Source organism: Pollachius pollachius, assembly GCF_949987615.1.
Source record: "Pollachius pollachius genome assembly, chromosome: 13".
NCBI lineage: Eukaryota > Metazoa > Chordata > Actinopteri > Gadiformes > Gadidae > Pollachius > Pollachius pollachius.
In genome coordinates, this window is record NC_136946.1 from 23,017,007 (window position 1) to 23,039,656 (window position 22,650).

The 22,650-nt window shown below is 44.7% G+C and overlaps 1 protein-coding gene across 1 annotated transcript in view; it reads left to right on the top strand.

Moving 5' to 3' along the window:
• Positions 1-22,650, top strand: part of LOC307085189 (neural cell adhesion molecule 2-like) — a gene marked incomplete at both ends in the record, with an annotated part of 200,103 nt that overhangs the window by 170,343 nt on the left and 7,110 nt on the right. The window contains one exon of the mRNA XM_079749878.1: positions 21,550-21,754. Within this exon, the coding sequence (XP_079606004.1) occupies positions 21,550-21,754 (205 nt within the window). The remainder of the gene's footprint in view (positions 1-21,549; positions 21,755-22,650) is intronic.

The following is a 22,650-nucleotide window of genomic DNA, read 5'->3' on the forward strand; positions in this document are numbered from 1 at the left end:
CATGTGTGAAATAGGCCGTATTATTTGGCCATAAACTGAGCCATTTGAAGTTTGAAATTCATGTGCATCTGTCTCATCGGAGACTGCAGACGCGCTGTCAAAATATCAACTCGTCAGATTCAAATGCGCTCATGGCTCTTAAAGGGGATGGGAGCTGGCACTCTCATTGGTTTATTGCACGTTACGCCCAAACCACACCTACAGTTAATTAGGCTTCTTCAGACCAACCGCGCCGGGCGCAAGAGTCCTTTTTGCGCCGGTAAAATAGCGACATCGCCATAGAACCACCCACAAAGCTACTTGCGCTTGGCGCTTCTCACTTGCGTTTCAGACCGTTAAAATAGGGCCGTCTAGGTCCATGGTCTCAGCATGAGTACTCAAGCCGAATACATTTTAGACCAGAGGTCTTCAACAGGGGGTACGCCACCCCTAGGGGGGCCCGCGGAGATTCTGCAGGGGGATCGCAAAAGTTTTTGGTTGATTAGACTTTTTTGAATTTTAAAATAAAAATGAATGAATCCTACTGATTTCCATTCAGTAATGGTAACAAATCACTTTTTTTTCTTTCTTTTTTACAGCCTTTGCGATTTGCATACCGTCTTCTATTACATCGCGATTTCGATTTGAATTCGATTAATCGTTCAGCCCTATTTCGCACCCACCTGACACATCTGGACTGGCTGCGACATTTTTATGTGTTTGATTTTAATGAAAGCCCAGTAGGAGAGAGCTTTTCTCTGCCTGCTCCTTCAATTAAGAAGAAGGACAGCACAGCGACGTCAGTTTATCGTCCGGTCTTTATATCTACCCCCTCCTCCGCCCCAAACAATACGTATTTGGATGAGAGTGCGCAGCCAAGACTGTTGGGAGAGATAGAGTGCTGTTACGTAATGGATAATGTACAGAACGCCGGCCATTATTGGGAAAATAAGCGATCAGCAGAGAAATAGTCCGCCAAAGATGTTGACGTCGCTTAGCAACCGGACACGCTGGGGTTGATAAGTTGCCGGACTACTTGCGGAGTGGTAAGAAAGACCCTAACAAACATCACAAATTTTCGTTTCCACATTTCCTTTATGAAAATGTCCATTTCAATAGCTTTTATGCATGATTACATGCAATTGACAGACATTGTTGATCTTGGCAGGCATCAGTTTATTATGTTATGTTTATGAACGGCAGTGGCATGGCCACCCTACTCACTGTGCCTTGCACATGTTTAAAATAAAAACATGAATATAGGAACCTGTGTATTATTTGAATATCTTAGTATTGAATGCAAAATAAATAGGTACATTTATACATGGCACTATAGGACCAGTTTAATATAAAACACAATTTTATATGATATATAAGTAGGGGGTCCCCGCTCTATCTCTCCATCAGTTTGGGGGCCCTTGGCCTGGAAAACGTTGAAGACACCTGTTTTAGACAATGCCCAAAGAGGCCATGAAGTTTAACAGGTGGTTGATGAAACAAGGCCTGCTCCGAAAATCAATGAAATTCCCTTCTTGCTCTCATGCCATGAATTTTGTAGAAGTCACACACACACACACACACACACACACACACACACACACACACACACACACACACACACACACACACACACACACACACACATACACACACACACACTATGAGCAGGTCATATTTTGGAATACTGTATCCAGATGTAAACATGCCACTAGATGCCTTAAATATGTTGCAAAGATATTGTGTCAATCTGTAGTGTAGCCTATTATTTTATTATTTCATTAGATCTAGTTATCATTATTATGGGGCAGAGTAAGGCCCATTTTAAGAATGATCTTATTCCTGCGCTGCTCTTTCTTAAGACACATTCTGGAGAAAACACTTGATTTATTCCCTAATCTTTTATACAATGATTACAGCAACATTCTCTTTATTATTAAGGTCGTCATTGACCTTGTGTTATTGTTTCAGTACTTCATTACACATTCATGACATACCAATTATGATGACTGGTTATGTGAATTTTAGTACAACAGAGGACGGGCAAGCAAATTAAGTTGCTGGGTGTTTGGAATGTTGGGCATCGATAGTTCATGAACTCGTTCATATTTTGGGTGAACGTGAACTGAACGTACTGTATTACTGCCTGATGAACGTTACTGTGAACTCGTTCATTCTGGTGTCTGTGAACGGCACTCTCACTCGGTTTAACTTCGTTCAATGGGGGGGTTATTTGTTTATCAACACGGCGGATGCGCGCGCAGATCGCCGTGTTGTTTTACCGGTTGCCATGGTAGTCTCTGTGTGGTTAATTTGCAGTTGCGGTGTTAATTAGCGATGTTGTCAGCTTACCGTTACATTTAACTGTAATCAGAAAACATGATTATATGCTATAGAAGACCCTATAGTATCTATCGTATAAAGGCTGGGACGAATTTCAAATTATAAATATGTACACTTTATGTTGAAAGTATAGACCGGCGCGATTCCCATTGAAACGAATGGCGTGGTGATTATTCTTCAAAACGAGAGCTGTTAAATTGTGGAAAATGAATTCAACTGTAATCAGACGACGCGGTTATATGCTATAGACCCTAGAGCAGCGGTTCCCAAACTTTTTTAGCCGTGCACCCCCTTCTATGTCGCAACCCGGTTGACGCATCCCCCCCCCCCCGGGGGGGGGGGGGGGCTTCAATTTCTTAAAATATTTAGTATTAAGATTGCATGAAACTCTCCCATGTATTTGTTGTAAAAAATATCATTAACTTATTATAGAACTATTATCAACTTATTCAATTTATGTACAAACAATTCCAACTATGACACTTTCAAGATGAGGGCACTAGGCCTTGGTCCAAAATATGCAGAAATATGGACATATATGAGACCCTTTCTAAGGGAAAAAATAATCAGAGGCAGAAAGCAGATAAGTTGTGAACATGTTATAATATTTTTGAGCCGCGTTGAACACAAATTGCAGCAAGTTTAAATGACCGTGGAGCTAACAGCCCCGCCATTATACAACAGGTTATGGAAATAACATTAGAACGCCAGTAATTTGAATGAAATTGCAATAAGTTACACACAACATAAATAACAAAGAGCATGGCTCAGGAACAGATTAAAAAATAAAAAATAAACCGGGATCCTGGGGATTTTTCAGTGCAGCGCAGCTGGCTCAGCCTGGAGAGAGAGAGAGAGAGAGAGAGAGAGAGAGAGAGAGAGAGAGAGAGAGAGAGAGAGAGAGAGAGAGAGAGAGAGAGAGAGAGATTTGAGATTTTACAAACCAACTTTATTTACATATTAGTTATGTTACATGAACATTAATAAAGTGCGATTTGTGCGTGTCTCTTCAGTTTGAGATAGCCTATCTTTTAAACATGTGTGCAAACAGCAAGTCATCCTCCACAACAGAACAGACAATGTTTTTGTAGCACCAGCGATTTTTAAAAGTGTCCACCTCGCCAATATTCTTATAAAATGTGTACTCTAGCCACAGCCTGGCCCTGATGTTGCAGAGCCAGACTGTGCGTGAATCCTGTCCTTCTTTGTTTTCCACACGGTTTTTTCTACTAATGTAGATTGCCATTTTTGCTTCCCCCGAGAGATAATTTAATAATTGCCACTTGTCCTTCCCTTCTTTTTCGTACTCAGCCCCCATGATAAAAACCTTCTCAGAGAAGTTGACACCAAACAAATTAAAAACCAATGCTAAGAGAGTGTAAAACTGTGCGAGCCTCTTGCACTCAGAAAAAACGTGAAAAACAGTCTCACGGAGATTACAGAAAGGACACATGCTCAAAACAGCTGGATTAAGAACAGAAATAAAAGAATTGGAGGCGATGGCGCCATGTAAAATTCTCCACTGGAGGTCGGCAGTCCGCTTCTTGAGGGGGGGTTTATAAAACAACTTCCACTGTGGGCCGGGCCCATTGCGGCCCCCTAACCTGTTGGTCCACACGGTGGGGGGGCGGTTGCTCAGCCCGGCACGGTTGATGCTCTTCACACAGTTCGCATAGAGAGTCTTTTTATCAGCCCTGTTTACGGAGAGCCTATTTGGGCGACAGGGAGTGAGCAGGGAGCCTGTCAGCTCCCCTACCACGGGGCTCAGGTGGACATCAGGGAAGGGGTCAGCGGGGTCTGGTGTGGCTCTCCCTAGGTTGTAGTCCATCAGAAGTCTTTTTTCTTTGATAGACAGTCTCTGTCTCCAGAGCTCCAGGAGTCTCCCTGCCACTCGGTGTGATCGGAGGCCCAGCAGAGTGCCCAGGGCCCCAACATTGTCCAGCGCTGGCCCCACTACATCGAACAGCTGCTGTAGGCAAACAGTCCCTGAACTGCACAGTGCCCCCGTCAGGCCGGGAGTGGTACTGTTGGTGATGTCCAGCCTAGCCCCGTGGATTAGTGGCTCCTTCAACAACCAGTGCAGAGAGTTAGCTTCTTGACACGTTTTATGACTAAAAAGGGCCCATGACTTAAAAACACCCTGATAAAACGGAGGTAACCCACTTAATTCTAAGAATTTAGAATCAGTTAAAAACAGAGCAGTATCTAGACCCAGGTTACTTACACGTCTGAGAATGCAGCTGGCCACATTCCTCCATACCAAGTCTGTCGGACCAGACAGAAACTTTTGTAAAAACTGAATTCTAAAAGTGGCTGTTCTACTGGCCAGGTGGATGAGGCCTTGTCCCCCTTCCTCTCTAGATAAAAACAGCACTCCCTGTGGCACCCAGTGCAACCCATCCCAGAAAAAATCCACCATCTTTCTTTGAATTTGGGCTAATAAGCCTGAGGGAGGGTCAACACATGCAAGGCGGTGCCACAGTTGGGAGGCTACTAGATTGTTTAAAACCAAAACTCTACCTCTATAGGACATATGCGGCAGTAGCCATTTCCATTTTTTAAGTTTACCTTCCACTTTTTCTGTGACGTTCTCCCAGTTCTTCTGGGCTATGGTTTCCTTCCCAAGAAAGACACCAAGGTACTTTAAGCCATCCCTCTTCCAGGTCAAATTTTGGGGAAGAACTGGGAGACCGCCACGCCATTCACCGACAGCGAGGGCCTCGCTCTTTCTCCAGTTAACCCTCGCTTTCGATGTAGCTGTAAAGTCACTAATGATCCTTGTTAAAATGTCCACATCTCTTTGGTTCTTAGTAAAAACAATGACATCATCAGCGTATGCAGATAAGACAACATTCTCACTAAAACCAGGTAAAACCAGACCTTGTAGGTTGGAGCGTATTTTACTGAGGAGGGGTTCTAGGGAGAGTGCATAGAGCATCCAGGACAGAGCACAGCCCTGCCTGACGCCTCTGCACACTCTAAAAGGAGCACACAGACCGCCGTTGAGTTTCAGCACACTCTCAACTTCATTGTACAACACTTTGATCTTGGCTATGAAACCAGCGCTGAACCCGAATTTTGCCATAACTTTCCATAGGAAGTTGTGTTCAACGCGGTCAAATGCCTTCTCCTGGTCTAGGGAAATCAAACCAGTATCAATGCCAATGGACTTAGAGACCTCCAAGACGTCCCGAATCAGGTAGACATTGTCTACCATGGACCTGCCGGGCACACAGTACGTCTGGTCCCGATGGATGGACTGCTCCATAGCTTCCCTCAGCCTGTTGGCAAAGGCTTTGGACAGAAGCTTGTAATCCACACAAAGCAAAGACACAGGCCGCCAGTTCTTTATGTCCTGCAAATTCCCCTTTTTCGGTAGAAGCGTGATGACTGCTCTACGGCAGGACATTGGCATGGAGCCGCAGGCCAGGCTCTCATTAAAAACATCCAACAAGTCTGCAGATAAAATTTCCCAGTACGCTTTATAAAACTCAACTGTCAGACCGTCGATGCCCGGAGCCCTCCGCCCCTGCATGCTCTGTAAGGCGGCTAGAAGCTCCTCGATGTGCAGAGGCCTCTCTAGTTGTAAGTTGGTCGCCATAGAGACCTGGGGTAGCCCACTGCAGAACCCCTCCAGTGTGTCCTTCTCCTCATACTCCGAAGAGTAGAGGGAGGAATAAAAACCAACAGCTCTCGCTCTTATCTGCCCTGGCTCCGTCAGCTCTTGGCCTGTGTCTGAGAGCAATGTGTGGATTACCCGCCTCTGTCCGTTCTTCCTCTCCAGGCCAAAGAAGAAGCTAGAGGGAGCGTCCATCTCAGAGATGTTCTGAACTCGGGACCTGACTAACGCACCCTGTACTTTGGTGTCCAGCAGGTTAGCTAAAGCTAGCTTTTTTTCTTTGAGGATTTCAATATATCCCCTTTCTCCAGATGACTCACTCATCTTTTCCAACTCCACTATAACAGTCTCCAAGTCCTTCATAGACCGAGTGATGTCCTGTGAGACATTGAGGGTGTGCTGCTGACATAGAAGTTGAATTTGAGTCTTTCCATGGTCCCACCATTGCCTAAGACTACTAAAATCCCCCTTTGTCTGCCTAAAAACACCCCAAAAGAAGCTCAAAGCATCCTTAAACTTTCTGTCCAATGTTAAAATAGAGTTAAAGTGCCAATGTGCGCTTTTTGGCTTAAAATCTCTAATTAGAACATGACATACAATCAAGGAATGATCACTAAAACCGGTGGGCAAAATTTTACACATTTTAAGAATGTTAAAATGGTGCTTAAAAACATAAAAACGATCAAGTCTAGCTGAGGAGATCCTATTCTCTCTGAGGTGGGACCATGTGTACTGTCGGCAATCTACATGCGTCCTTCTCCACACGTCCACCAGGCCATGAGAAATGACCAGCTGCCTCAGTGCATGTTGAGAGGCTGGATGTGGCTCTGCATGGTTGCGATCTAATGTCTCATTTTCCGTGCAATTGAAATCCCCACCCAGGAATAGATAATCCTCTGAGTTGCAACTATTTAATTGATTTGTTATTTTTTCTAAAAACAGCTTCCTCTCTGTACCATTGGTTGGAGCATAAACATTTATAAAAACCACATTAAACTGTTCAAACCGAGCTTTAATTAAAAGCAACCTCCCCATGATGACATGCTCGACCTCCATGGAAACTGGAGAGAAACTCCTGGAGAAAAGGAAGCCCACTCCTCCACTGAGGCTAGTGTTGTGGCTCAGGACTACATCCCCTTCCCATTCCCTTCTCCAATCTACCTCATTTTGAGCACAACTATGGGTCTCTTGTAGAAAAAGGACATCAATTTGTTTTGTTTTAAAAGTCTCATAAATGAGTGCCCTTTTTTTTGTCTCCCTTGCTCCATTGACATTGAGACTTCCCATGCTAAAAAGCTCAGTCATGAGTGAGGTATTTAAAACAGAATAAAAAAATAAAAGTAGTGGAACCATTAGCTTAGTTAAGACACACATCAGATATTCTATGCTCATTGCTGTTCATCTGCCTTCTTGCTTTCAGCACCAGTTTCCTGAGTCTGTACATTTCTTGGTCTGTAATGCCAGATTCAATTCTGTTGTTAGCGTAAAATCTGGCAGAAACATAAAATGCTGGAATATCTGGGAAATATTCCTCCAGCTTGACTCCTTTTGCGTTTTTGGTGTCCTGAAGAAAGGACTTAATTTTCTCCGGTGAATATGTTTTCTTTTGCTGACTGCAACTTAGCTTTTCTATGTGCACGATGTCACTGTCATCTGAGAGACTTTCCTCTCCACTGTCACTGTCTGTCTGTGCAGTCTGTTTTTTCCCAGTCAGCCTGTCTTTCCCCAACTTGCTTGCCTTTGAATCACTGCTTTTGTTTTTAGCCTTCCCTCTGCGTTTTGTTGCAGGCTTTGGCCTTCTTTCTGCTGCTTCCTCCTCTACCATCATCTCCTCTTCTTCTATCCGTTCCGCCCATGAGCTGCCCTCTTCTTGCCCCTGCATCTCACTGGCTTCACCTGCCTCACCTTCTACCGTTTCCCCAGATTCAGCTGGTTTACCCAGTGAATCGCTGATATCACCCACCACTTTCATATTTTCCTCCCCACCACCTCCTCCTATTGTCCCTATAGTTTCCTCACCCATCCCATTTTCTCCCACCTTTTTGTGTTTTTCACTTAGTTTTTCCCCACTGACCTCACTCTCGCCCACTTCAAACTCAGCTGGTTTACCCTGTGCTTTGCTGATCTCACTCACCTCTTTCACATTCTTCTCCCCACCACTTCTTATTGTCTCTATATTTTCCTCACCCATCCCCTTTACTTCCATTTTTTTGTATTTTTTTCTTAGTTTTTCCACACTCACCTCACTCTCACCCACCTCCACCTCACCAATGTGCACTCCTACACCGTCCTCAGTGTCGCACACGGCAGTCCTGCTGACTGTCGTGCGCGGTGCGGTGATCGGCCCCCCCGAAAACCGCACTCGGCCCCGCAACTGCAACGCTCTCCGTTGGCGTAACCGCGGCAGCGGAACCGAGCTCCGCAGAGATCCCCCCCCGCCCCGCTCCAACCGGCGGAGCGGCGGAGGTCGCCCCTTCCCTCCCCGGGCCAGGCGGAGCCGGCTCCCCGCGCCCCGGACAGGCCCTCACGGTGTGTCCCTCCACACCACAACCAAAGCATTTCATTACCGACGAGGAAGCGAAGATCACGTAGTCATAATCATCTACTTTAACATGAAAGCGGAGGTTGAGCTCCGCATCCCGATTGTTAAGTATCATATATATGTGTCTCCGGTGAGACACAACGTGTTTCATCAAAGGAGACTTAAACCCAGACAGGATCTTTTTCATCGGTGAGACGATTTTTCCATGCCTGGATAGCTCTCTACTGAGAAATTCGTCAGTAATAAAAGGAGGGACATTGGACAAGGTTATTTTTGTTGCCGGCTGCGTCAACGTTAGCACCTGCACAAACATTCCATTCACCGTGAGACCCGTCTCGACAACGCGGTTCACCTTCTCCACCTGGTCCAGGAAGAGGACTACGGCACTATTCATCCGAGCGGCTGATTTCACGCTGCCATGCCCGACTACCTCTCCCACAGCCAGCCCGATGTCCTCCACGCTACACGGGAAACCGGCACCAACTTTGATGCCATGTTTCCTCGTGAGCTGAGCGAACTCGCCATTTACCATGGCGTCCACACCAGACGCCGACCGGCGATTACGCCGGTCGGCACAACCCCACGCACAAAACCCCAAACACCCCAGAAAACGAGTGTCAATAAACTAAAGTAACTATCACCAGTGCACTCTCGTTATATTACAAACAAAAAGGAATCGAGATTGAAACGCACACGCTCCTGACTTACTCACACAACTCGCTCCCAGCATGCAACAGAGAGAGAGAGAGAGAGAGAGAGAGAGAGAGAGAGAGAGAGAGAGAGAGAGAGAGAGAGAGAGAGAGAGAGAGAGAGAGAGAGAGAGGAGAGAGAGAGAGAGAGAGAGAGAGAGAGAGAGAGAGAAACAGGGAGGGTGTGCGTGTGAGTATTTCCAGTATATTTGTAGCAATAATATCAATACCATTTGGCCAAATACTTACCCATATTAATGCGACGGGTGGGCCTGCATCTTGGCACAAAGCTCTGCGATGTTTGGCGCAATTGAAGACAGTTTAAGCCTCAAATCTTTCTCAACAGCATCCAGTCTTTGCCGATATTTAGTCTTAACTGCTGTCAGAGCAGAGAAGCCAGCCTCGCACAGATACGTAGCGAAGGGCATCAACACTCTCAAGGCCTTCTTTGCCAGGACTGTGTACGATGGCATTGACTCAGTCCAAAAATCGACAAGTGGCTTTTTTTTGAACTGCAACTGCAGAGCCCCGTCAGATGACAGCTCGATCAGCTGTTCCTGCTCGTGAAATGACAGCTGGGGGACCGGGAGGGAAACTTCAAACGGGTTGCGAATCCACGCTTGAGATGTGTCCATAGGTTGGAAGTATTTCCGTAGCTGCTCGGCGAGTTGGTTGAGATGTTCAATGATGAGGCTTTTCACGTGCTCACCCAGGTGCACGTCATTTTCCCCCAAGAACTCGTGAAGCGTAGGGAAACACAAGAGTGTGTTCCCACTCACACAGCTCGCCCAGAAGCGTAGCTTCTTCATCGTAGCTTCGATCTTGTCTTGTGTGTTGAAAACGGTTACACTGACTCCCTGCAGACTTAGGTTCAGTTCATTCAGAGCAGAAAATATGTCCGCCAGATAGGCGAGCCTCTTCAGGAAGTCTTCGTCATGCAGACTGGAAGCCAAATGAAATGGATTGTCCTCAAAAAACTGCTGAAGCTCGTGTCGCAGTTCAAAAAGCCTTGTCAACACTTTGCCGCGGGACAACCAACGCACTTCAGTATGCAGCAGCAGTGCTTTGTGTTCGCTGCCCATCTCGTTGCATAACAGCGTGAACAGTCTTGAATTTAGCGGGCGAGCTTTAATGAAGTTGACCAGTTTCACGGCATCATTCAGTACTGCAAGTAGATCAGCTGGCATGTTTTTGGCTGCCAAGGCCTCCCTGTGAACACTGCAGTGTAACCATTGAATGGATGGACACACTTTCCTGATATGAGCTATAAGCCCTGTGTGCTTCCCCGTCATCGATTTTGCCCCGTCAGTGCAAATGCCCACGCAGCCTGTCCAGTCAATGCCGTTGGTCCTCATAAACCCATCAATTAAATTGAAGATTTCCAATCCTGTTGTTCGGGTAGCAAGGGGCCGACAGAACAGAAAATCTTCTTGTACCGTGCCTTCAAAAAGGTAACGGACATACACCAGAAGATTGGCCAGATTTGCCACATCTGTAGACTCGTCTACTTGCAGAGAGTAAAACTCGCTCTCTTTCACACGGCTGACTAATGTAGCCAGGATGTCTTCAGACATTGCATTGATGCGGCGCGACACAGTGTTATTGGATACTGGAATCATGTCTAACTTTTTTGCTTCTTTCTCTCCAATCATGCATCCCACCATCTCTTTGGCAGCTGGCAAGCACACGTCTTCGGCAATTGTGTGAGGCAGCCCCTTTCTCGCAATTCTGTAGCTGACAAGATATGAAGCCCGTAATGCGTCTTGTTTAGACCCAACATATGAATGAAACTGCAGTTGTTTTTGGCTGTTTTGCAACTCCTCCAATTTTGATTTAAAAAATGTAAGGGGCTTTTGAGTTAAATTAGCGTGCTTCGTGTGAAAGTGGCGACGTAGATAAGAAGGCTTCAGGCAGCTGTTTGCTAGCACTTCACTGCACACCACGCACTGCGGCTTAGGGCAGTCTGTATCACCAATCCAAGTGAAGCCAAGACCCAGATAGTTTTCATCATATTTCCTTCTTTTTTTCCCCGTCTGGTGTTCACCCTCTTCACCTCTTTTGCCTTGTTGCCATTGCCTTCCCTCCTTTGCGGTGTCCTCACGTTCATCATTTGGTGTCTCGTCTCGTTTTCTTCTCCCAGATCCGCTCCAATTATCTCCTCTGTTTCCTCCGATGTTTCACTCTCTCTTGGTTCCTCTCCTCCTTCATCCCTAACTTTTACTTTAGATGTCTCGCCTGACAGTTTTCCTGACTTCAGCCAATTCAGCATATTTGCGATAATGAATGTAGGGGCCAAAAACTATGTGCGCATATTTGAAATTATACAGCAGTTGGTTCGACAGTTAAGTTGTTTACGCAGTTGCTTGGCAACGCGCTCCGCTCCAACTGCTGTTATAGGCTACTTCTAGGACCGAATCAAAGCGGCGCTGAAACAGAGCGACACAACATTGCTCATGTGATATTAGGCTACTTAAAAATAAATGTTAATTTTTAGTTAATTTTTTTTATTAATTAAAATTACAGTTTTTCATTGAAATTTTACAAAGGAAATGTTTATTTACAGCCATTACATTTTTCATCTCGCGCACCCCCTAGCGGCAGCTCGCGCACCCCCAGGGGTGCGCGCACCACACTTTGGGAATCCCTGCCCTAGAGTATCTGTGGTATAAAGGCTGAGACGAATATCAAATTATAAATATGTACAATCCATCACGTTAGCTCTCTGGCTAATAGCTCAGCGGACTAGAATACCTCCTAGAATCATTGCTTGTTGGCCGGAAACGGAAAGGGGGGCTGTTCACGTTTGGTTGTAGTCTTTTCGCTCGGTTCTCCGTCTCATTAGTAGGTCGGTAGGTAGTAGGTAGGTAGTAGGTAGTAGTAGGTAGTAGTAGGTAGGTAGGTAGGTAGTAGGGCTAGAACCGAGCGAAAAGACTACAACCAAACGTGAACACCCCCCCTTTCCGTTTCCGGCCAATGAGCAATGAGTATTCCAACAGAAATCAATGGGATTTACAAAATGCACTAAATGTGCAATAAAACACTTTAGAAACTGTATTTCGCTACGGTACTTGATTCAACCAGTCTATTTCATCCTAGACAAACCACAAAGGGGACTCAATGTTCAAAATACCGGCAAAAACGAATAGCTCACAGCAACATATTGAAAAAAAAAACTTGACCTAGGTCATTTTTTGGAACTGTGAACTTAGTTCAAAATTTTGAATTATGAGCGTTTAACTTAACTAGTTCATTTTAAAATTTGTGAATTGAACTTTGAACTAGTTCACGTAGAAAGTGAACTTTCCCAACACTGGGCATGAAGGAGGACAGGAGGAGAGCCCTTTTCAAGGTCTCACCGCCCAGCCAGTCATCTCCTCCCCATCATAAAAAAATATTATATATTATTATATATATTATATATCATTATATATTCAAAGGCATTAAAGTAGTCATACTTAAAGGCATTCATTCCTTACAGTAGTCTGGGCAATCTACATTTTTTATTCTCAACAATGTTAAGGAGGATCTTCCTCCCTCTCCTCAATGGAGAAGCCTCCACTGTCCCTCAGGACACTGGAAGAGATGTTTAATGTCAATGATGATTATTGTTGTCAACTAACCTATAGTAGTTGCCTTGCATTTTAATGCAATGCAAAGTCTATGCACTTTTCAGCCCGGAATAACAGTCAAAACTAGAAAATGCATTTCCTGCAGAAAATGCGGTGAGTGCTGTAGTTTTATTTTTTTATTTTTTTAATTAAGCCACATAGATTAAGACATAAAGAAACGTTAAATGGCTTAAATTAAGGGAAGGGATTTTAACAAAATCTCAAAAGTCTAAATGAAGTAAACAATGTAAACATGCACACCATTTAAGAAAAGTAAATGTTTGGAAACAAATAAGGTGACCGCTGAATGAAAAGCGCAAAGCATTGCTAAAAATGCAGAAATGTAAAATGAATTGAACTGAAGAATCTGAAAGGTCAAATGTATTTCCCTGCACTGCTGGTGTGTGTGTGTGTGTGTGTGTGTGTGTGTGTGTGTGTGTGTGTGTGTGTGTGTCTGTGTGTGTGTGTGGATTTAACAGAATAGCGAGATTAAAAGTAGCCCATTAGAGCGGGAAAACAGTGCAATCTGGCAACACTGCCTGAACGTCCTCCAAAAGTAGGCCAATCTGGTGGAGAAAAACTGCCCAATCTGGCAACACTGCTGAACGTCCTCACGCTCCAGCGTCAACGTGAATCAATGAGACCAACTGAAAACGAAGCCGGTATGAAACTAAAACTGTGATTCTGAATAAAATTTAAATGATATCGAAATTCCATTTGGATATTATTGAAGATACAAGTGTGTAGATTTGTTTTATGGTTTGAGCGAAGGTAAACGGTTAAAAAATGATTGAGTTCACAATGTCTTAGGTAATTTGAGTGTCAGAATGGGCAGACGGCTTCAATGGGACCAACTGTAGAATATGACGGTTTGAAACTAAAACTGTGATTCTGAAGAAAGTTTAAATGATATCCAAATTCCTATTGGATATTATTGAAGATACATGTGTGTAGACTTGTTGAACAGTTTGAAGTACCAGAGGACAGAGCAGAGGGGTCGGCAGCTCAGGAGGTACGGCATGTCGTGTAACCGTAAGGTTGCTAGTTCGATCCCTAGCTGAGTGTTGATGTGTCCCTGAGCGAGACTCTTAACCCTGACTGCTCCTGACGAGCTGGCTGTCGCCCTGCATGGTCGACTCTGCCGTCGGTGGTCAATGTGTGTATTAACCCATGTAAGTCGCTTTGGATGAAAGCGTCTGCTAAATGCCCTAATTGTAATTGTATAATCAGCCTGGGGCCTTTTGTTCGCTGAAAGCTTAAAAATATTTAAATGTTGGCACTGCTTTTAAGAGTCATTTGTGGTGAACGAATTTGATATGTTTTGAGCTCAGAAATTTGTTACATTATCGACTGGGGTTTCCACATTATTGCTATGGGTTTAATTACTACTAGAGGTTGATGTGCGCACAAAAACTCTACTTACTAATACTGGGCCAGTATGTTACTAATAGGCATATTAATAAGCACCTACTTAATGGCAAATATGGGTACCTTTTCATATAAAGTACTACAAAGTTTTTTTGGAGAGAAATGCTGAATAAATGTATCATGTTTTGAAACTCAAAAATTATTGTTTGAATAATCTTATTTTTCAATATTGACCAAAATAATGGTGATTAGGATTTGATCAAGTTGAGAATTTGCTGTGTGTGAAGAGAGAGAGAGAGGGAGAGAGAAAGGGAGAACCGTGAGCTGGTCTCAGCCTCACCTGCTATGAGTCAGTCTGATTGGACTCTGTGGCTGGGTGAGGCTGCACACTAGTTGCTCGTTGACCAATCAGTGGTCATCAGGTTAAACCAGCCTTCAAAAAGAGCCCAATATTCAACTTGCATACTACCAATGTTTTTATTTTTGATGATCTGATCAGCTGCTCGTGGATTTCACCAGCTCTCCAGTTAGTACTACTCATGTTGATATCGCTCATTGTCTCTGTCTAGACAACGCAGCAACACCTCTACCCAAGCCCCACCCCTGGAACCACGGAGCCATCTAATCGCATTTACATAAGAATGAAACCGACAATGTGTGTAGGGTCCGGGAGGGTAAATTGGGGTGCTAGCTCAAGCAGGCAATTTACCTCAGCCAGTCTAAACACGGGGACTATGCCGGGAAAAAGGCGTACATCAGACGGGCATATTTGGCAGTGTTAACATTTTCTCTCTCTCTCTCTCTCTCTCTCTCTCTCTCTCTCTCTCTCTCTCTCTCTCTCTCTCTCTCTCTCTCTCTCTCTCTCTCTCTCTCTCTCTCTCCCCATTTTAAGCTTTTCTTTTGATATACGATAGCGGCAGTGTGGTCAGAAGAGGTGATGTTTATGGTGTCTGACGCTTCAGCAGAATGGACAGGGGTAAACTCTGAGGAGGTGAGGGACAACATTCTGCCCTCTGGCTGTGAGTGGATGTCGATCCAATCTGAGAGCTTCAAACCCCATACTCAAAATCCCCTTTCCACCTGGAGATTAAAGGGGGTTTGATTAGTGTTCCTGCCAGAATGTGCTCGCTCTCTGCCTCGTTGTCTCTTACTCTCTCCCCCCCTATACATCGTCCATCGGGCCTCTCTCTCTCTCTCTCTCTCTCTCATCTCTCTCTCTCTCGTCCTCTCTCTCTCTCTCTCTCTCTCGTCCTCTTTCTCTATCAGCCTCTCTCTGTCTCTCTCTCTCGTCCTCTCTCTCTCTCTCTCGTCCTCTTTCTCTATCAGCCTCTCTCTGTCTCTCTCTCTCTCTCTCTCTCTCTCTCTCTCTCGTCCTCTCTCTCTCTCTCTCTCTCTCTCTCGTCCTCTATCTCTATCAGCCTCTCTCTGTCTCTCTCTCTCTCTCTCTGTCTCTCCTCTCTCGTCCTCTCTCTCTCTCTCTCTCTCTCTCTCTCTCTCTCTCTCGTCCTCTTTCTCTATCAGCCTCTCTCTGTCTCTCTCTCTCTCTCTCTGTCTCTCTCTCTCTCTCTCTGTCTCTCTCTCGTCCTCTCTCTCTCTCTCTCTCTCTCTCTCTCTCTCTGTCTCTCTCTCTCTCTCTCTCTCTCTCTCTCTCTCGTCCTCTTTCTCTATCAGCCTCTCTCTGTCTCTCTCTCTCTCTCTCTGTCTCTCTCTCTCTCTCTCTCTCTCTCTCTCTCTCTCTCTGTCTCTCTCTCTCTCTCTCTGTCTCTCTCTCTCTCTCTCTCTGTCTCTCTCTGTCTCTCTCTCTCTCTCTCTCTCGTCCTCTCTCTCTCTCTCTCTCTCTCTCTCTGTCTCTCTCTCTCTCTCTCTCTCTCGTCCTCTCTCTCTCTCTCTCTCTCTCTCTCTCGTCCTCTTTCTCTATCAGCCTCTCTCTGTCTCTCTCTCTCTCTCTCTGTCTCTCTCTCTCTCTCTCTCTCGTCCTCTCTCTCTCTCTCTCTCTCTCTCGTCCTCTTTCTCTATCAGCCTCTCTCTGTCTCTCTCTCTCTCTCTCTGTCTCTCTCTCTCTCTCTCTCTCGTCCTCTCTCTCTCTCTCTCTCTCTCTCGTCCTCTTTCTCTATCAGCCTCTCTCTGTCTCTCTCTCTCTCTCTCTCTGTCTCTCTCTCTCTCTCTCTCGTCCTCCTCTCTCTCTCTCTCTCTCTCTCTCCTCTCTCTCTCTCTCTCTCTCTCTCTCCCTCCCCCCCCTCCGTCAGCCTCCCTCTCTCTCCATTGGCCGCTCTCTCACTCCCTCCCCCCCCTCCGTCAGCCTCCCTCTCTCTCCATTGGCCTCTCTCTCACTCCCTCCCCCCCTCCGTCAGCCTCCCTCTCTCTCCATTGGCCTCTCTCTGTCGGTCTGTCTCCAGCTTCCTGTCTAACTCTCTCCGCCCTTCACCTTCTGTCCGTCCTTCAGTCGGAAACGTAAGAACAGTGCAATAAAGTTTCATAAATAAATCAATCCCTCTATCTTTGCTCGCTATCTTTAGTCCATCCATTGTTCCCTCAGCTAGAGGAGCTAATGGCGGCTAGCAAGGCCCCAGGCATTCCATCAGTTATTTGAAATGACCAGCGTCTAAAGACGAGATAAGATGTACCTCATTAATCCAAGACATCAGGGACTGGTTGAGGGAGAAGGGGTGTTCCTTACCTTAAGGGATTATTCACCGACCGCCTGCCCTTTGAGAACCTCTTTTTGTTTTACCCTGCCAAATTTCATAAAAAGCGTAAAATGTGTCGGAAGTAGCTCAGAGTCGTGGGTGTGGCTGGTCCTGGCTTTGGGATTCAAGGGGTCATTCGGAAAGGGTTTGGTCAAGGTTAAGGGTCAGGTCTATAGGCTGATGGTCTGGTTGAAGCCTTTTGGATGAAAGAAAAAAGGATGCATCTTTTCCCCTCCGTTTTCCTTTGATGCGTTTCATTGCGAAAACGCATCGAGCTGTAGAAACGCTCTAGTGCATATTCAAGGCGCTGATTCACAGTTTTCCTTTGATGCGTTTCATTGCGAAAACGCATCGAGCTGTAGAAACACTCTAGTGCATATTCAAGGCACTGGTTCACCACAAAAGAAAGTGGAGCGCATCCAGCCTGCGAGCTAAATACAAACACTCAATCGAGGAGGAGATAGCAGTTGTTAAACCTTTTAGATTGAGTAGAAATACTTTTTAATGTACAGTTAGTAATTAAATTTACCAAGGGGCTGTATTTAAAGCTACAAAAATAAGACAAAATATAGCTGCGAGCAGCAATGTGGGGGTCAAGAATAGGACTCTATAAACTAATTTTGCTGGACAGACGTAATCGGCTAGGTGGCTACAGGATGACCGTCTCAGTAATTAGTAATAACGACAGATGGTGGAATGAACTAGAACATTATACGACAATGTTTACAGAATGAAAAAAATTACCCCACTGGAGGGGTAACCCATCAGCCAAGTTAAAGGCAAAGACGGGCTTATTTCCCTTAGCCTCGCTACTTTAACCTAGAGTTGCGTTACATTAACGTGACTTAAGGGATTCTCCGCTAAGTAACCATGGCAATTTATCCGACCAAACTAACCTGCTCGGTACCAGGCCAACTGTCAGACTTTCTTGAGCGATGTTTCAGAGAAGTCCATCTGTCGGAAACAAGTGTATCATCAGAATATTCCGCAAAGCCTAGTCCTCACGATTTTGTCATAAATGTACATATATGAAGTACGAACAGCCTATATTTTCACTAAGGGTCTAAGATAAAATGATGCAAATAAAATAATTACATGAATTGCTATCTATCGTTATCCAGGATATTTTCTCAACACATTTTTAGACAAATATATGTATTCTATCGGGAAAAAAAATCGGGAACCAGCAGTTGGGTGGGTGATCTAGCATTAGCCCTGTAGTACCGGCGAACCGAGTGTATCATTGAATTCTTGGCGTTGGCTTATTTTTGTAATTCCCTTTATATCAGAGAAATAAGGGCAATCAACAATTGACTTTTTATATAATAAATTTGTCTTGCAATATCCCTAGAATCCAAATCTAACCCATGGTAAAGTTAATGATAATATTAATGTTACTGATAGTGAAGCCTTTGTCACAATGACAAAGACACTGCTGCATGGGAAATTGTCAGCCACTTACAATCCATTCAGGTGAGTTTCTCGGCAGGCAGCCGAGACCACCTCTGTTGAGATAAATAGTATGGTTAGTCAATTTAGAATATTCAAAGAAATGGAAAATAAATGGCATGAAAAGTGATTTGATTTCTCCAGTAATCATTCCTAAATTACTAATTAGTTGGGGATTGAACCCCGGACGACCCGGTGCAAGTCCGACACGTTACCTCGAGACTATCTCCCTGATGTGAAATCTTAGTCAATATTAAATTTAAATATGTTGTGCTTAATACTACTTATGCATTCAAAAGATTGGCGATTTTTTTGCAAGGCGGCCCCCCTGTCTTTATTAATGGTTACGGTGTTCCCTTTTTGAGTTATTATATGCTTGAATTCCTCATAGACCTCAACAAGCAGCTTCTGTTCACCACTGGAAAAGAACCCGCTCGGTCCTTTTCGGACATTTGATCCATGATTCGACATTCACGGTTCTGGGCTGGTCATATATCTCGTGAGCGCGCTTAATCAATAACGTAAGCCTGGCTTGAACTGAGCTGAGCAAGGTGCGGCTGAACTGGGTTGATAGAACGGCTTTAGCCTCAAGTGGAAGTTGGCCTTAGTTATAACCAGGCTTGATCAACTAAGCGCCACTTTCGTTAGCGACTTTGATGGAATATTCCTCTAGTGGTAAGGGCGCATTATCGTCTGCCTGAGAACAAATCACACAAAATACATAGGGGTATTCGGAACAGTATCCCTAACAGAGACACAATGTAAACAAGCATCCATTCTGGAGGTGGTTCATGAAGCATCTATTCCAGTAAGAATTCAGTTCATATTGTATTCAGTTCATAAAATAACGCATCAATTACAAGATTCTCCTCACCACCTACAAAGCGCCTAAACAACTTTGCACCCTCGTACATAACAGATCTCCTCCATCGCCACTCCCCCACTCACCGCCTACGCTCCGCTGATGCTAACCTTCTCACCTCCGTCACCAAGACAAAGTATCGCAAAAAAAAAAAGAAAACCTGGGGGACAGAGCCTTCGCCGCCCCTACCCTCTGGAACTCCCTCCCTCTGGCCATCCCAAACTCTGATACACTCTGTTCATTCAAAAGTCAACTTAAAACCTATCTCTTCAGGACCACCTACAACATTTGACAAATCGTCCTCCGCCATCTTCCACTCTCTCCCGCTCTCTTAATGTGTTGCCTATTGTGGTGTTGTTTATTTTTTCCCTTTTGTTTGAGTGTCTGTACTGTCTGTATGTATTCCTTTGTTATTTGTAAAGCGTCTTTGAGTACTTAGAAAAGCGCTATAAAAAACTGATCAATTATTATTATTATTATTATTGTAAATTTTACTGACAATGAAAGCTATTGGCAAATGGTTATTACAATGAAAATACATTGAAGTTGCTTTCTAAGGGCTGGAATAGACTTGCTGCTTACAACGCCCCCCTAGGGGTCAAATGTCACCAATTATTTGGGCATCATCAGGATAGGGTCGTAAGACTATGAGCCAAGTTTGGTTTGGATACATGAAGGCCTTGCAGAGATATGAGCTCACTTCCTGTTTGACGTCCCCCTGAGATCAAAGGTCACTAAATTGATTGGCTGTCCCCGGAATGATGTCATGAGTCTATGTACCAAGTTTGGCTATGATATGTTAAAGAGTTGCTGAGAACAGGCTTACTTCCTGTTTGGCGTTATTGCCGTCAAGTTTGATTGGCTGTCACGGACAAACGGTTTTGAATTTGGAGAAGTTGTTGACGCATCTGTTCAGCTTGGTCCGAAGATCATATATGGCAAGTTTCATGAAGATTGAACAGAATATGTGGCCTGTGGCTATGTATAATTGATTTAGACAACTTTGAACAAGGCGGCCAAATTCCATGAGAAATAATTTACTAGATATATGGGTCAGTCTGATAGTATCACCAGACATTGTAAATTAGTTTGGAATATACTTTCTAAACTAATTTGGAGAGTATATTCCAAGGTCACCAAATTCATTGAGTGTCCCCATGGTGATGTCCTGGGTCTATGTACCAAGTTTGGTTATGATATGTCAAACGGCTGCTGAAAAATTGGCTTACTACCTGTTTGGCATCTCCACAGTCGAATTTGATTGGCTGGAGCGGCCAAACGGTTTTGAATTTCAAAATTCTATTTTTTTTTTGTCAAGCATGGCCTGAAGATCATCTGTGCCAAGTTTAGAGAAGTTTGGACAACATTTGTGATAGGAGATACATTTTGAAGGTTTTTAACATAAACCAAGACGGTGGAAAATCTATCATGACGCAAAATGACGAAATGGTGTGTTGAACTCGGCTTGGCCCAAGGATTCCAATGATACCTTGTTTGTGAATATTGGATGAATGAGTCAAAAGTAATAAACATGAATGCATGTCCAAATTTGACCTGTTGGTTGCGCTAGAGCTCATGAGCTAGCAAACTCAAATTTGCTTCATGGGATAAAGGGACTGTCCTGAATCAGTGTGGCAAATTTTTGCGTAAACTTTTCACCATGGCGTTCAATGGGCTGCCATAAGACTCCCATGGCAGGTAAATAATAATAAAAGGGAAAACGTACAAAAGCAATGGTTGTCTCGGAGCTTTGCTGCTTGACCCCCAATAAAAAAAAATATATAACCGCAAGCAGTGCTTAACGGGGTCAGAGCAAAATTTAAAGTCAGGAACAAACTAATAGAAGATATATAAATATAACATAATTGTCATATTTAAGAAAAGATGTTCCACTTATAAACCTGAACTGCAACTTCATTCACATGGTCAAGGACAACATCCAGAAAACTCAAAGCACACATTTCTCAAGTGAACTAAGGGCTTTCTGCAAAGCATATACCTGAAAAATCATTGAGATTCTGGGGAAATTAAACATTTGTTGTCAAGAACACTAACGGAAGAAATATTAATGTGACAGTTCATTATGAAGGGAAAATGGTTAACGAAGAAGTTCCCCTTAATGCCATACTGTGTCTTGGCAGAACGATTCTTGGAAACTAATGAGCCGGAATGTTGATTGCCTGATGAATTTCAGGTGCTGTTCAATGTTTTGTTTCTTAAATGAGTGGCAATGAAAGAATGTCATGTTCAGCTTGTTCATAATGCTCTAATCGGGATTCAAACTCTCAACCTAAGAGCCACCAATACACGGCATTATCCCGTAGCCACGCACGTATCCCGTAGCCCGGACCCAGGCTGTGGGCCTGGGTCTAGGCCTGGGTCTTGACTGTACCCTCTCTCCCCCAGCAGAGTCTCTGTTCAGCAGCCTGGGCCTGGGCCCCGCTGTGGGCCTGGGTCTGGGCGGCCTGCTGCTCTTCCTGCTGCTGTTGGACGTCAGCTGCTTCTTCCTGCGGCGGTGCGGACTGCTCATGTGCGTCACACGCTCGCTCCGCAGCCAGAAGAGCTCCACCAATCAGGGCAAGGAGACAGAGGAGGGCAAGGCCGCGTACCTGTGAGTAGTCAGCTGCCTTGAAGGCTGTTTGTTTTTATGTGGCTTTGTGTTTATTCCTTTTTATTGTTGTTTTTTCGTCTTTTTATTCCTTCCTTTGAATGTAGTTTGTTTTTTGTGTTTACTAGATTGTGTTAGTTTTTTGTTAACGGATTGATTAACTGGTGGTTAACTTGGTTAACTTGTTGTTTATTTGTTTGTTTTACTGTCTTGTTTGTTTTAAAGGTCTCATGGCATGCTATATTATGGATCCTTAATATAGGTATTAGTGGGCCCCTAACACAGTATTTGAAGACGTTCCTGAAATTCAGCCGTGGTGCAGAATTACAGCCACTAAGAGCCAGTCGCACATTGAGCTTTCCTTAAACGCGCCGTCTCGGTGTCTGTCGCTTTAATGCAAATGAGGAGGAGAGAGGCTGATCAAGGAGGAGGGTGGGGGTGTGGCCCTGAGCAGCATGGGGCCACGGTACCATGCGCTCTGTTTACAGTGGAGCACACAGCCTTTGGCCATGTTCTGTTAATATTCTAGAGCACTCCGGGTGCTCTGGCGGGAGTCCTGGAGCTCTATATCTATATCATCATAAGTAGACTGAACCACGACATGGAGGAGAAAGGGATTGTTGCCTGTGATTGTTAACCGTGATTGTCTCCCGCCGGAGCCTCGCTGCCGAGGGACCACCGCCTCGGAAGCGGGTATCGGTGAGGCTGTGTTCCCTCGGTAACGGGCAGCGGGAAGCGGGGCTCAAGCGGGAGACAATCGCGGGCAACAATCCCTTTCTCCTCCATGTCGTGGTTCAGGTACCTCAGGGGGAGGCCCACCTGGGCTGTACCACTTTGGGAGGGGGCGCTCAGTTACTCCCCTCTAGACAAAATCGACTTGTTTGCGACGTTGACTGTCT